The 17,082-nt window shown below is 38.0% G+C and overlaps 1 protein-coding gene across 2 annotated transcripts in view; it reads right to left on the minus strand.

The window, feature by feature from the left end:
• Positions 1-16,456, minus strand: part of lsamp (limbic system associated membrane protein) — a 436,734-nt gene extending 420,278 nt beyond the window's left edge. The window contains exon 1 of one of the 2 annotated variants that reach the window (XM_013273852.3): positions 16,228-16,456. In XM_013273852.3, coding sequence (XP_013129306.2) covers positions 16,228-16,291 — 64 coding nt within the window. In that variant the 5' untranslated portion in view covers positions 16,292-16,456. Of the gene's footprint in view, positions 1-16,100; positions 16,156-16,227 lie in introns of those variants that run through there. The other variant, XM_025897858.1, reaches the window with a different exon arrangement.
• Between the last annotated feature and the right edge of the window lie 626 nt (positions 16,457-17,082).

Below are 17,082 nucleotides of genomic sequence, written 5' to 3' on the forward strand. Positions count from 1 at the left end.
GAGTGTTCCTGGAGGCAAGTCCATTTGTACCTTGGGATGTTATTACTGCATTAGAGCCGTATGAATTACTCTTTTAACTTAATGTATCAGTATTTTTAATGTATTCATTCCCTAAAATAAAAAGATAGCTTTTAAAAACCTTCTGTCAAAGTGAATTTCAATCTTTGCACTAGACAGACGGGGGAAGCTTGTATGATAGGACCTGTTAAAGGGGGAGACAGATCCCTTTTTCCTGTGTGGGCCAAACCAAACAAACACTGAAAGAAAGAAAAAAAACTTATGGCTTTAGCTGGACAGAGTTGTAAACAAGCTGAATGTGTCATTTGAAATGTACTCTATGTGAACAAAAGTACAGGAAAAAAAACCCCTATACTATATATTACCTGGCCATAGAAACCCATCTCATGATGCTCCTGTTACACGTGATTTCTGCTGATGTTAATGCCAGAGAGAAGACATTTCATGAACAGGCTACTTGGATCTGTGAGATCATATGAAAGAAACACGCACCAAGAACTCACCATGAGCGAGTCCTTTAGAACTGTCTTTAAAGACGAAGAGGTTGTTGCAACATATTGTCCACACGTTGCTTTTGCTAGAGGAGCTACAAATAGACAAAATTAAATTAATAACAGATATAAATATAGATCTGGCTTGAAGTCGTGGCTTTTGATACAAAATAAAACATATCATACAAAATAAAACTTGTATATGTAAATTAATATATATTTTTTACTTGTCCAAAGACTGAATAAACGTTCCATTTAAAAAATAAATAAATAAAAATTTTTGGCATATATTTTATGTTTCAGGCTTTAAAGGGTTAAAGCATGACACTCTGGCTTTTACAATTAGGAGTCTAACATAAGCTGTAGCATTAAGAATAGTATGTAAAGCTGTTTAATATTTAACTCAATGACTGCAATGACATGAGCAACATTATTAGACTCATCCTTCCATTAGCCATGCAAAATATGCATTTAAGAGTGTTGCAGTGCATTAACATTAACTGTTGTCCAGATTATAAATATGTACTTTTACTTCAGATCTCTCTTGATTAGTTATAACATATTTAAATTAAGAAACTGAATTTACTAGAACCAATCAGAGACAACCCTGTCCCACTTTTTTTAAAACTAAAAAACCCCCAACAAACTTCTATTGATATGGAATGACATTAAGTTACACTACTTCAAGATACAGCAGAGTATGCACCTGCCGTGTTAACAGAGGGCACAGGTGAGGAGGTACCAAAGGCATCTGCTATAATCAAGACAACCCCTGGTGAGTAAGGACAGAACGATGGAAAATAAGATGCAGTTCAGCCAAATTAACATCAACACATCTCTTCACCTCATCATGTCAAATCACACACACTCATCAACACCCTCTGTGGGGTGTATCATCTGATAATGTCCGTGTATCATCCATGTATTTTAACTGATCATTCTGACTGCTGGATAAGAAAAAATAAAAATCAACTGTTTATGCCTTAGTTTGTACAGCAGTAATACAATAATATGACAACAGTATAATCTCTGATATAATCAACAAACGCTATAAGCATCACTAATAATGAGACCACAGAGTAATCATTTATCTCCCTGCTATTCCCACCTAGCAGGAATCACCAGCATTAAATCTGTCGTTATCACTTCGGAATAATTAATGTGCAGTTTCACTGCTCTCGATACATACACAAACATAAAAGCAAGAAGACAAATGTTTAAGTGTCTTTTAGTGTGGCATGTGGCTCAATCTCAGCTTAGTCAGACACTGCAGAGTCCTGGAATAAGGTAAGTAAGTAGCACATCTGGGTTAAGCATCATCATTAACAGTAATAACGTACTTTTGCTTTAAAGGTGCAAAGAGTAGAACAATTGCTCCAATAATGAGACAAATTGACAGAGTGTACAATGTAATGTAAAAATGTAACCAAGTAACTGTTGTTACTACGAGAATTTTAATCACCACAAGCTGCAATTTGAACCAGATTTATTCATCATGTAATTTTTGCTGTACTTCATTTCAATTTTGAGATAAACACATGTAAGATAAACAAATGCATCACTTCCAAATGAAATGCTGGAATGTGACTCCAGTCTGTGTCACACTCGTCTGCCACTGCAGGCAGGAATGCTCCTTTAGATATGTTCAGCTGCCTCCTTTAGTGCAATAATGAGTTCTATAGTTTCTTTGATACCAACAGATGTCAACATACATATATATATATATACATATACATACTGTGACCATAAGCACCGTTAATGTCATGAACAGGAAGTTCATCACATTGGTGTTCATTTAGAGACAATAAATTGATAAGAACCGAGCCACCTTACAGTTCCAGGAGCTGCTCATCCATGGAAACCCATGCTGTAAAGCTGCTCACCCACAGATTTTTCACTAATGGTGATAACAGAGGAAGAAAAAAAGCAGAACTCAACTGAACTGAAAGAATATATTTTGATCGCAAACAGTCATATTCTCATATCCCAATTCAAGATGCCTACAAACATTGGTCTTCTATTAGCAGGCTCCTTTACTTTTTACTGTTAGCCGATAGGTTAAAAGTGTCTAAATCTTGTTGCCTCACTTAGTAAATCTGGCCTTTCAAGTAGCATATGCTCCCTTACAGACATTGTTAAGCAACAGTTAAACCTGCTTATTTGAATCATTAAATCAAACTTCATTTAGACTTCAAGTAATCCTTAATACTCTAATCTGCAATCAGCTCATCTTAATTGAGAACAAGCTAAGTCTACATCTATTATAAAATCAGCTTTGGAACATCCTTAGAATATAAACAATTCGAGAGAAACCAGCCTTTGTTTTAAATAATATGAAGTGGATGAATTAGTAAACTCAACATTTTAACATATTCAAAAGGATTCCAAGTACAGTCATGTCAAAAAGTAAGTACACCCTCTTTACACCCTCCTCCACTGTAGAGGAATTCTGCCCAGCTTTTCTTAAAAGTGTTGTTTCTGTTCATTGAAGTTTGCAGGTATTCATTTTTGTACAGCTCTCTTGAGGTTTTCTCTAAAGAATTTCAACCAGATCGAGGTTTGAACTTTGACTGGGTTATTGCAACTTTTCGTTTTCAGCCACTCTGCTGTGAATTATCTTCATCACACAACATCATTGCAAGTAGATCACAGAACAAGGATGATTTGCAGAGCTGTAGTAACAACAGAGGAATAAAGCTGCTCAGCCATACCAAGATGACATTTAAAATACCTGCTGAAGCTTCGCAAGCACTGTAGTTGTGATGCTTGCTTTGAGAGTCCTGATAGAGTATAGAGCATCTATAATAAAGTATAGAGAAGGTCAGAAGGAATTGCACTGTGTCAGTGGGAAGACAATAAAATGAGGTTGTGGTGAGATGAGGAGTAGGAGTGGTTGGCTTCAACGTGGGGGTGGGATTAAATCAGGGATCCACTCTAAGCCCCTCCTGTTTGCAATGGTGATGGACAGGCTGACAGATGAGGTCAGGCAGGAGTGGACTATGATGTTTGCAGACAACATTGCAATCTGTAGTGTGAGTAGAGAGCAAGAGGAAGAGAACCTAAAGAGGTGAAGGTACGCTCTGGAGAGAAGAGAAAAGTCAGTAAAAGCATGACAGAATACATGTGTGAATAAAAGGAAAGCAGCTGAAGCTGGAAGCAGTAGAGGTAGGAGTTTAAATACCTGTAGTCAGTCATCCTAAGCAGTAGACCATGCACAGGAGAGGTGAAGAACTGAGAGCAGGGAGGACTGAGCAGGTAGAGTATCAGGGGTAATTTGTGATAAAAGGATAGGAGTGGGAGTGAAAGGGAATGCTTAAAAAATGGAAGTGAGACCTGTTATGATGTATGTTGGAACCACCAACATTATGATTAGTAGATGGCCTGCTCTACCTCCTGAGATACAGCCACCCAAAACACTAATGTCCTTTCTGCTTGACATCGTGCTAACACATGCCTTGATGCTTTATACCAGCAAACGGATATTTTTTCTGGTATTACAGAGGTGCTCATCAATTAATCAAGTACAAGTTTGATTAGCAGTACCTGGCTGCTACTTACACTTTTCATTTCTATGTAATTAGTACGAGTGTATTTAGTTTTTCCACAAACTCCTTCTGCATTTTGGATTAATTGTTTTCTTTAAAAAAAATGTATAATCTCTATTTGTATTTTTTAATACATGGTCAAGCAGGATCAGTACAAGAATAATGTACAGCGGTGGAAATCAACTCCAAACAATCATTAAAAACTCATCTACAAGAACTGTCAGCGGAGTCGTGCTAATATGCACGTTATAAAGTGAATTTAAATTTACAGATAGATTTTCAAAAAGTCCAGTAATTATTTATGGTAGTATAAATTATCCATGCATGGCTATGTAAAGTAGATGAGGAGATCAGATGGAAAAAAATGTGCATTATAAAAAGAGGGAAACCACTAAAGACACCCTATGAAAGCAGACATACATACATTTGGTTTTCACCACAAAAAAATAAAGCCTTTCTTCTCTCAGGCTGGATGGCTACACAGGGTTGCTCATGCCTCCTAACTCCTGTGCAGCATTTCAACCTGAATTTTTGGAGGAACTAATGACAAATTGGAATCAAAGAAACAGAAGTTGGCTGTCAATCTTCATCCATCCCTTGTTCTTCTTCTCTACTTCAATGTGGACATGGCAAAGCAGCAAAACTGTCTGAGAGAGATCACCCTCTTTTAACATCAGCTGAGACATTGTTATCTGTGGGTAGAGCTGATAGCCTAAGATGAGCTGTTAGGCAATGTGAAAATATTAAACATCTGCAACTGAGAGTCTGGTACAAAGCTAATGAATACCTGATTAAGTCTGAGGCTGTGCTCAGAGTTTCACCAAGCCCAAACATACAGCTTAAAGTGGGTGGTTAAAACTACATCAAGGCTATTTTGTGATATTGTAAATACAAGACTCTGAAAATAAAATACACCCCCTGAAACTTAATCTTAGATTATGATTTTCTCCAATCTAAATGAAGACTACCATTTAAATTCTTCATGAAATACCTTTGTTGTCATTGTTATTGTCATTACTAATTTTGTTGCAGCACAGGGTCAAAATGATGCCCACTGGCTGTTGTAGGGGATTTAGAAAGTGTCTCATGTTTGCGTATACCCCAAATTAATGCAAAATTACATGTGCAGAAAGTAAAGTGCAAATTTATTGAACATAAAATTTAAAAAATGTTGTCATTGTTTTATACTTATTTGTGCTTGATAATGCCTGAAGTCAAATACTGCTAATCCCACAGAGAAGTCAGGATTTAATCACAGCACAACAGCAGTTGCATTTTGGTTTTTTTGTTCTCAGGTACGGGGATTTGGATTTTCACACAAAAACAAATCATGCTTTTGCTTCTAATAGCAACAATACGAAAAAAGAAACCTAATAAGCTACATTCTCCTTTTTCATTAAAATGTTTTATTTAAGTATCAATCTTGCACAGGCTATTCATAATTCTGAAAATGTATAATGGATTTTCATATTATCTGTCTATAATTGTGCTCTAATTGTCTCTCCTGAAAAATGAATCCCAATCCTAATGAGACTTCCTTCCGTATCTTTCTGACATGAATGTCATATTTTGTGAAAGCTCCACACCTGTTTTTCCTCGCTTGTCGTAAACAATGTGATAATGTTACAAATAATTAAATGTGTCCATTGTATTTACTGATGAACAGGATAAAGAAAAGCTAATTATCAATAATGTGGTTTGTGTCTTGTCAAAAAATTGCAAGACCGTATTTATGTAGAAAGAACCTTGAGGAAACTGGCTTATGTAAATTTACTGCAGCACGCATTATAGCAAGACGAACAAAGATGCCCACCTGTGTTGATATGGCCCAATACCACAGTTTCTGTAGCCTATTCAGAACTGGAACAATGGAAATAATGAATCACATGCTTGCACGGGGTCATGTTGCTCAGAACTCTATGAGGTTTATCTTCACAGACATCTGGTAAATGAATCAATTCAATTCAATTTAAATGTTATTTATATACCGCCAAATCACAACAACAGCATTCATCTCGAGGTGATAAATTATCCCAGTTAAACTTAAACTCTTACTCTTCTGTTAGTCTTAACAGCTCTTAAACAGTATTAAACCTTCAGCACGCTTAATGGAAAAACTGATAAGTTGTCTGATTAAAGGCTCCTATGTGATCTAAGTGATATGAACTCACTTTTCATCCCAGTGCTGATTTTTTTTTATAGTAACTGCTGAGTAACTACAATTAAATTCACTCTAATAGTAAGAGTAGTATCACATATCTACAATGCAATTCTCCTTTTTTTTACGGTACTGCAGTTTCCTGCTCTTCTGTTTCACATAAGTGTGAATGTATATGTGTGACTCTGCATGCAGACTGCTGCTCAACAGCATCATTAAGCTTCTTGACTGTATAAATCTAGTCTGTTATAACACCCACACGCCATGTGGGATGGCTATAAAAGACGCCTTACCTCGCATGCAGCACGGAGTGACACACATCCATTTATTTCCTCTTCCTCAGTGTATGATCCTTGTTTTTTCCTTTCCATCTACAAATTATGGTATTCGGCATCCTGACATGTGTGCTGAAATACTGGTTGAAAGCTAAGTGTGTTTTCAGACTTGCTTAGTGTGTTATTTGAATCTGTTTGTTCCAGTCATGAAGGTCCTCTAACTATGCTCTCACTGTCATCGACTGAGCTACTGTAGAATCTCTGTTTGTCAGCCCAGTACGACTGGCTTTACACTGCAGGCAAAATCCAATCGGGCATGTTTGGACAGAGGAAACATCAGGATTGCAACTGAAACTAATCACTGCATTTGGCTTTGATCACAACAGCATGTACAGAGTGTCCAGCAGAATTTGCAGCAATTTTCACACAGACTTGTTCACAAATGTGACCAGTTTATGTCCAGCTCTTACTTCTGGGCTTTATAAGCCACTGTTAGGCATCATTAAGACCTGTTATTATGGTGCTACATATTCAACCAGATTTTTTACTTCTTTTTTGATTAACCAAATGTTTCATTTAAAAACAACTTCTGGCCTAAGTGATGTACTATAAAGCACGTTTCACAGAGCAGATTTTCTTTGTGTTAACACCTAAAATCCCACTCACAGATAATGGCTATCATGACTTTAGTTACTGAATCTCTTTGATAACTTTTTTTAAAATCAGGTACTAGGTGCGCTCAGTGCACTCTCTGCGAGAGAGGCATCAGATACATCATTTGTTTCTTCTGTTGAAAATGTGCTGATCAAGTGCCACCTACTTCAGTCAAGAGGAGCAGTTCAAGTATAACTATGAAGAAAAAAAAATAACATTACGAAAACATTGATGCTGAAAAAAGTACGAGAAATGATAGCAATTAAAAAATTCTTTGAAACTCAAAGTATATATCCACAGTACTTCTGATTATTTCTAAATTTGATGGCTGCACATTAGAGCTCTTGAAATTGAAATGGTATCCAAAGTACATGTTTTGAGGATTTTTTCAATAGGATGGTATAAGATTAACTGGTGGGCTGGAGGAAACTGCAAATCAGGACATTTTATGAGAAATAGAGAGTAGAAAAATGGTTTATAAAAGATTTAGTTTCAGGCTCATGTACAGCCCCATGCCCTAATTCAGATATATGGCATCAAAAAATCACATTAAACAGTTTAAAAATCGTTTTCCATTCACTCTGAAATGAGCAAAAAACTGACAAAACAATTAGATTTTAAATGGTTCACCAGTCCATTAATCTTGCTCAGTGGTAGAACTGTCTGCACTCTGGTGAACTGCTTGAATCCATCAGCTGAACACAGTATTGGGGTTGTTTTCATGAAGAGGATTAACCAGTTTGAAAGTAGGATTAATAGGAAATAGATGCATGTATATATTTAATGGGTAAACACTTAATTCAAGAATAATGCTATAAAAATCAGTACAGCTTTTTATTGTGAGGAACCAGTCTCAGTAAAATGTTACAGTATTTTGGTAATTTTTTTAGCCCAAAACGTTTGCTGTTCATTAAATGTCGTATATTTCTGTTTACTTTCAGAGCACTTGACTTTATTTTTCATTAATAAAAAAAAAGAATCAGCCAAATAAAATTTTTAATTGCTTTACACTGACAGATTCTGTTGAAGTCACCATAATGAAAGAATTAATCATTTTTTTAATGATTTCTCACAGAGTAGTTTTGGATTCCTAGAAAACACAGCATGTCTATTTTATAAGATCTTACAAGATTTCATAACATCTTTAGCGTTAGCAGTTAAACTGTCAATTACAGGCAGCAGGTGTGTGTAGGAAACATTGACAACAAACACAGCCGAAAGGAAAATGTAACTGCTTCCACTGGCAGTCTGTCATGTATAGAGGCAGGATTCATTATGCATAATATTGTGTTAGGTATTCACCAGATACAACAGTGTTACTGTTTTGTACATGAGTGTTAAACACAGTCAGTACAACAATGCAGAAAAAACATTCTAGCTAAACAATCGGGACACATGCTGCACATAATGGATGTATTTTTGCTTTCTTGGGACCTCAGTGTACATCAGAACTGTTTTATTTAACAGGCATGGTGGTGGCAGAGCATTTATTTACAATGTGAAAATTAAATTTTGTTGTCAGAACACGGGCTAAAATGTTAGGATGATTTCTGAGTAGCCTACTAACATTACTATGAGGTATAACATTGCTTAAATTATGAGTGTGTAAGCATTTATAATGTTAGCCAACAGTTTACAAGTTTTAAATTAAAAAAAAGGAAAATACTTTGCAAGTAGTTCAAAGTCAATTAAACTGAAACTGAAACTATTTGCCCAATTCCTGATATGTGTGAACATTGGCATCCTTTAGATCAGAGGTTCCCAAAGTGTGAGGCCCGCCCCCTAGGGGGGGCGCAGAGCCATTGCAGGGGGGGTATGAAAAGAAAAAAAAAAGAAAGCTTGGACACTGCTAGCATAATGGACAGGTTTCTGACAGGGCTCCCACACAAACGCAAACCAGGAGATGAAGCATCGCCAAATATGTTTCCAAACCAACTTCCTTCCAAGCCAAAGACTAGAAAATATGGTGAAGCATATCTTCCCTTTGGCTTCACCTGCACAAGTGCCGAGGTAGGTCTCCCCTGCAAATAGTTTTCCCTGCGTCGGGAGCACGGGCTGGGCTCTCCAAATCACGGCCAGACAGTATCCAACAATGTTCATTTTTAGTTCACAAACACTTCTTGTAATAACTAACTACTCCTGACATTTTGGACATGTTAGCTCTTTATGCAGTAAAGTTACAGTGGGATACAAATAATATCAGGCTGATCCTGCCGTAATTTGTTCCCCCCGGTTCAAATCACGGACAAACAGTATCCCACAGCTGTTTATCTGTTTAAACCCATTTTGCACAGAGAGACATTTTTTGAAAAATGTATTGATAGCAATGTTGAATATTATTACACAGGAAAAAAAACAACTATATGTAAAATAATTACACCGTGACGCCTCTGCCCTTCTAAATGCAGGGACAGTAACTGCGTGTGTATATGTAAGCTGTAAAACCTGAAGATAGTCAGATTAACAGTATTTTGTCTCTATCTGCCATTCTGCAATTCATCTCATGTAAACAATAACGTGGCGCACAGCGTGACGTGAAAAGAGGCACATACCTTTGACGTTGCGTGACAAACTCTGTAATCCTCGTCCACACATTAAAAAAGGAGTTTTAAATAATCTCCGTTTTCGGTAAATCGCAACGCCGTTGCAGCCGAGACTCCCGTCAAGGTGTTCAGGACTCAGCTTTTCATCTGCATTTAAAGGACAAAGGTCACTCTTTCGTGGATGCCAATGTTCACATTTTGGATAGAGAAGACAGATGGTTTGAAAGAGGAGTGAAAGAAGCCATCTATGTCCACTGAGATTACGACACTAACTATCTGGCATCTATAATCCACTTTTGAGATCCCTTCCCAGACGCCTTAAGGCCCACTCACATTCTGGACCATTTGACCTCAGGAAATCAGATGATAGGGTGGGGCTAGATTTCATAATGCGTTCACCCGAAACCTTGACTGATTGTGAGCCACAGCCGTTTTCACACCTTGGCTCGTGTGATTAGGTAGAGGATCAATAGGAGGTCCATGACCCTCTTGGGGACACTCCCACAGGGCTTAAAATCTGGGACTCTCCACCAATTGCTCTTAGAACTGAAGAAGCTTCTCGGATTAGAGGTGAAACGTCTTAAGGAAACTTAAGGAAGTCCAGTCGCTTTTCTTTCCAAACTCCTTAGACCATCTACAGCTTGTTTTTTGAATAATGAGTTAAAAGATCTTGTAATGTTACAAGATCTCAATCCCGTGTGACTCTATGCCACAAAGAACTAGGGCGGTTCTGAAGGTAAAAAGGGGTCCAAGCCCATACAAGCCCATGACTTAATAAACCGTGTGGTGTCTGTATACACATCAAGTCCTTTCAGAGCTTACTCTTGTTTGATGAGTACTCATAAGCAGTATCAGCATTGATTTGATATTAATACAAATCAATGCTGTATTTGTTTGTATTTCTTGAATATGTGAAGACCATTTTCCTGAGCATTGGTTCCACAGGTTTAAAGTATGCCGGGATATGTTACTTTTTGTTAGTCTGTTTCATTAACTCCAACCATGGCAGATATGTTATGTCAGAACTAGCAACCTCCTTTTCTACAAGAGCGCCAATATGCACCACCCTGGATGAGTGAGGAAAAACGGTTGACTTACTTAAGGCCTGCTCATTTGATAGCTTTGTTAATGCAGATGAAACGAAATGAAATCATAATGTAACTTTGCATAAATGATCTAATACTAATCAAGTTCGTTCACCCAAATAAACAAAATACACAGGGTCACAAACTATGAATCACACAAGCTACGCCACAGACCTGCAGGCATTCATAATTACATTTTACATTAAAAAGTACTTATTAGAGTGTACATGCAATGAGGCAAGGAAAACAGAAGCTACACTTGTTTTTATCTATATATGTCATATACATGCAAGGGATTGATATGGTATGGATGTTATAAATGGTTAAAAGGGCTTAATTAGGAAAAAAATATATAGAGAATTCATGCTTGGTGATTGCCTAAAGTCAAAGGGCTTTGATCACTGGAGTGATTATCTACTTTCTTACATCTCAAGAGACTTCATTGGAATCAGATATCACAACTAGTTTCGGCCACACAACAAGGCAAAAACAGACATCCCTTATCTTAATTTATTAGCACAGATAAAGTCCACTTTCAGACAGCAAATGGATCTTATCAATAAAGCAGAGACCAAAACACTTCTTTTTAAAAGTTGAGAAAATAATACTTTTCAAAAGATTTCCCCTTTGAAAAGATAGAAATTTGTTTTGGCTAGTTAGAGAGAAGATAACAGCTGAAGAGCCTGAAACTTTGTTTGAGTATATTATCTGGAAACCACCAACAGTCAGAGGAAGTGGAGCAATCTTCATCTTCGTCTCCAATGACAGATACACTTCTCTCCCTGTAAACCGTCCCTGAAGTCGTCTGCTGCCTAAGAAAACAAATGCTTGTTTGCATGATTCTAATGTCAGTGATTCCCAAGTCACAAAGCCTGGGCCACCAATGATGAAAATATGTCATAATCACTGAAGCACAACTTTTTGCAGCAAATTAAAACTCAGAGAGGAAGAAAATGGTTTTCCCAGCTGTAGATTAGAAAATCTAACAGACAAGATGACATATCAGTGACAGGTGCTCTTCAGTGAAGCTGAGCAAATTTGGGATCGCAAGCACCAACGTGAAATCCACTAAACTCATTTTGGTCACATTGTGAGTGATTTCAACAGTCTTTCTAATTTCTCTTCTTTCATTTAAAAAAATACATGAATAAAAGAGCTGTGCTAAAGCATCATTAAAGCTCATGAAAACCAAGAGCTTTGTTTCATACTGCCACAAGGGAATAATGAAAGAGCTCTTACTGTATTGGCTCACTTTATTAAACGGGACCACTTCCAGAACTCCTGAGATATCCTGTTTGCAGGTTTTGATAAAAGCAGTATTTTTCAATTTAACTACTTAATATAGTGTAAAAGTAAAATCCATACACTGCACTGGTGATGAATTACTATTCACATTTTAGCAGCTGGCCTTGTTAGAGGGAGACAGAGTAGGTGGAACACAGATCTACCTGAGTGATTAAAATTGATGCTCAGCAGAAGATAAATACGTGTTAACTGAATAAAGTAGCTGAGCTGATTACATAATTAAGGAAAAGGGCAAATATACACATAAAATTCAAAGTCTTTGCCCAAAGCCCACCCCACTTTCATGCAAGTATGTTATTTAATGAAATCGGTTCATCTGGCAGTCTGGTTCATTGGCTGCACAAAGCCGGCAGCAAACAGTGTCAACATCCAAATCAATTGAAGTCACAGCAGATGACAGTTTTAAAGTAGCTTTGCAGAGAGATGGCTATCACTGCTCCCCTCAGAGGAAACAATGGCTCAGCCTGCAGTCAATGATTTTACTGTCTGTCATGCGCATGCAGCACTGGGAAAATAATTCCAGTAGAGGTCTAGATATAAACAAAAAAAGGATGGCTTTGGTCGACAAAGATTTTTTTAAAAGCCACTAAGGGACAATAAGGAGCTCATGACTGAGGTTTACTAGTAAATTAATGAGAGGAATGCTGAAGGGGAGGGGAAGAGAAAAAAAAACTTTGACAGCTTACTAACTCGTAGTTTAACGTAAGAGATACTGACAGGAATCCTAACTATAGATATTTTATCCTTTCTTTTTTTTCCCCTCACTCATGCAGTTCAGGTTTTCAACAGGTAAAGTCATTACTTTCTAGGAGTTCGGAAAATACAATCCAAGTCCCCCCAAAAAGCTCAGACACTGTGCAAAATTTGAATAAAACCAGAATGCAGTGATTTACAAATCTTGTAAACCAAATCTTGTAAATCCACAATAAACTTAAGAATTTAACCTTTTAAAGAAAAATAGCTGTTTATTTTGACTTCGATGGTGGCAACACATTTCAAAAAAGTTGGGATGAGAGTTTTCTGCTGTGAAGAAATTAGAATTATCTTGCTGAAATATGCGAGAGCTTCACTGAAAAACGTGACTGGAAATGGAACGTATGGTCCTGCTCCTCTTTAGTCTAGATGATGCTGCATTCATGTTTTCCAAAAAGAATTAAACATTTCGATTTATCTGACCACAGAAGGATTTTCCAGTTCCCCTCAGTCCATATTAAATGTGCTTTGGTCCAAAGCAAACGGCAGCATTTCTTGATCATGTTCCAATATGGCTTCTTCTTTGCATGACAGACATTTGACCTGTATTTGTGGATAGCATGGCACACTGTGTTGTTTCTGAACATGTTCCTGAGCCCATGGAATCAGGTATGGTTCAATGACAGAATCACACCTGTGTTTTTAGTGCGGTGCCACCTGAGGGCCCAGAGATCACAGGCATCTAATATTAATTTTCATCCTTGTCCATTGCGCACAGAGATTTCTCCAAATTTAAAATCTTGTGCTGATGTTGTGCACGGTTCTCTTCTTTTGCAAATTAATAAAGGTTCCTTTATTAATTATTAGGTTATTGGATATAAAAAGGTTCCCTTTTTATATCCAATAACCTAATAAAATGTTACTTCAGTTGTTTGTTCTGAGTACTACTTATTTTTTTCACCTTTGGTCGCTCCATTTTTTTGAGATGTGTTGCTGCCATCAAATTCAAAATGAATTAATATTTTGCTTAAACTGCTCTTTCTTGTTTTGGTCTGTCGCTGCTGTATAGTGTAGAAGCTAATGTCAAGCTGTATTTATAATACTGTGTTCATCATCTTCAGTATAGTGTAGTCCCATACTTGTGGCTGTAACCTGCACCATAATCTTACCTACAGCATAACTTACACTGTTGACCATATCGCGACCTGACTTGCACCCTAAACATGTAACTACAAACTGTGGCAACCCACATCACAGCTAGTGTGATTGGTAATATATGGCAGTAATATGCTATGTGAACACGGTATACTGATTAGCAAAATTATAATGCTTCAGTGAACAGAAAATACAATAGGCTGTGATTACATCTAGCTTCTTCGCAATACTAACATAATAGGCAGTATTCTGCTAATGTAGACATATGCCAATTTTTATTCATAGCGCTGACAATCTTTCTGTAGACTGATTCAGTTCTGAAGACTTCTTTCTTCCCACAGTAAAAAGGGAGCTGTTTTTCATTACTTATTAGTTGCAAACAACAGCCTCATCTTCTTATGTACGCTTTTTAAAGATTCTGCAATTTTACAAGATTTTACTGCTATGTGCCTCAAGTCATCCACACATACCCAGAATACTCCTCGAAGTCCCGTGCCAATGCCGTGATGAGTCAAAACATTTTTTGCAGGTGTACCGAGAGACTATGTTAGCCAGGTGGTTTTTAATACCATCGCTGATCATCAAACCTGCTCAGCATGTACCAAAATACTGCAAAATCTCTAAAAGTGTAAGTATGTCACGCAGCAGTGGGCGGCACTCATCCATCAACCACTTTCTCACTCCATCCATTTTTTTAACTGCTTATCCAAGTTTGAGTCACAGGGAGCTGGGTCACTTGACAAAAGTCAAATGATTAGGAGGGGTGCACTCTGAGATGGACACATCAGCAGTCTATCACAGGGCTAAGACACAGAGACAGGAAACCACACACTCTCACAGCCTACCTATGGCCAATTCAGAAATACGAGTGTTTTTGGCCTGTGGAAGGAAACCAGAGTAACCAAAGGACACCCACACAAACACACAGAGAACATGCACACACTGGCACACAGAATTGTCAGTGAATGTTGTTTCATTTTAGAGGGGAATACAATGGTTTTAAAAGATTAAAGAGCATCCAGGGGTAGGTTGCTAACCCTAACCCTAACCTACCCTAACCCTAACCCTGCTTAAGTATGAATGGATGTTTCCATACTGTCTTCAAGCCAGGAAATCATTTTCTTCCATCAGCAGATCAACGAGTTATGTGCTAATGCCCCTGAAATATAATACCAATCAACAATTCATAACCTTTTTTTGTTTGTTTTTGACTGACATGCACACATTCCTCAGCATCTGTGGTCCTGCCAACAAAGAATTTGCTGTGGGTGAAGCTAATCTATGCACATAATTGGAAGGCAGCTTTGTAGGTGATGGAGGTCTTGGTTCTCCCAGTGGTGTTCATCCTTAACACTTCAGCACGTGCCTTGGTTTAAACAGAAACGTGTTAACTGCTCTTACTCACTGACTATCACCTTTTTCTTCTTCTTCTCCTTCTTCTTATTATTATTCCAACTGACTGTTAAGTGTTTGATAATATTTTCTTACCTAAAAATGTGTTTCTCTTCAATTTAGACTAAGCAGCTTCTGTCACCACGCTCTTCCTAAATTCCTTTAGTGCCGATCTGCTCACAGTCTGGAGAGCATTATTAGTTAAAGCCGGCATTTAATTGCTAAAATAGACAAGCGAGGAGGCACGAAAACCAATCTCCCCTTTAACTGCAAACATACTATCCTCTGTTACTCGTTTTCTACCACACACTGTTTGTTTTTGTTTTTTTCCCCCTTCCTCAACAGTCCACATGAATCACATATCCACAGTTATGGGCTCATTGCCATGATGAGCGCAGTGCCAAAAAGACTGCAAAGGATCATAAACGAATGATCCAAACTGATCTACAGTATGCGTCACTACAAAACTGGGGGATAAAAAGATAACCACAACTGTTGAGCTGACAGTCCAGCACCCTCCACGTTTCTGCAATACTCTACTCCCCTGCTGAGGAGACTCAAGTGAAGCTGTCAGGGGAATCAGCCTCCAGTGCTGCTCTTTTCTGTGTCACAGGGCGCTACTGCGCGCTCACTGCTGTCAGCTCAGCTCCGAGACACTCACCACTAACTTTATTCAGACCAAACGAAGCTCTGCTGTAACAGTAAAAGTGAGAAGCTTCACCGCGAGGACTCCACACCTCTCTGTCCTGTCAGGTGTTTCACAGGAAGGGAAGTCTCTTCACATACCTTCATAACTCGAGTCAGCACCGGACGGACAGACGCACATTAAATATCCACTGTAGACGTAATTTTCCTCTTAACTCCAGTGTTTCCTAGCGGGAAACCAAATAAAAAGAATAAAACGGTCCCTTGCCTTGAAATCCAAAGAGGAAAGCGACGCCGGCGATCCACGCGGTGTGTATCCAGAAGTAAGCCATGGTGTCCTTCACTCAGGTGCAAAAGCTCCGCGCTCCTCCAGATGAGGCTCTAGCGGTAAGTTTCCCGAAGAGAAAGCGCTGCAGATGAAGCCGAGCGGAGGAAGAGATCCCAGCCTGAGCGGAGCTGATGAACAGGAGAGCCTGAGACCGTCACTGATTCTTCTGCTACCTTTGCGCGGACATTAGCGACCCCTACCGAGAATCTTCCATCTCACCCACGTTACAGTCACCCTGGTGGCTCTCACTTTGAGGCGGCACTACAGCTATGATCCAACTATTTTACAGGTATTCACAATTTTAGATATGACCTCACATCGCTTTATACTCATATCTCTACATGTATTCTTACTGTATGGATTAAGGCTATCATATGGCTTCATATGGTACAAAATATATATACACTATAAACAGATACGCAATATTAATACGATATTTTATGTGACCGCCTGTACTGTAATTGCAGCAGGCTGTTCCGAAATCTTTATAGAGTGCAGTGTTTTTTGTTTTTCAAATTAGTTTGGTTCTTTATTTTGGATGCAAAATAAGACCATGACTTTCATTCTGAAATAAGAAAAGTCATGGCCACAAGGCAAAGAAGAAATTACATCGTGTTGTTTGTAATTTTGCCTCTGTAAATCACAAAAACAGCCAACATGTGACTAAAGTACATCAAAACTATTGTGTTAATAAATTATAGTTATTTTTAATAGAGTTAAATCCCAATGTGGCGACATTCAGATGCAAAGTTGCAACACTTGTCCAAATACTTATAGACCTGACTGCACTCAAAG

Source organism: Oreochromis niloticus, linkage group LG14 (genome assembly GCF_001858045.2).
Source record: "Oreochromis niloticus isolate F11D_XX linkage group LG14, O_niloticus_UMD_NMBU, whole genome shotgun sequence".
NCBI classification, from domain to species: Eukaryota; Metazoa; Chordata; class Actinopteri; order Cichliformes; family Cichlidae; genus Oreochromis; species Oreochromis niloticus.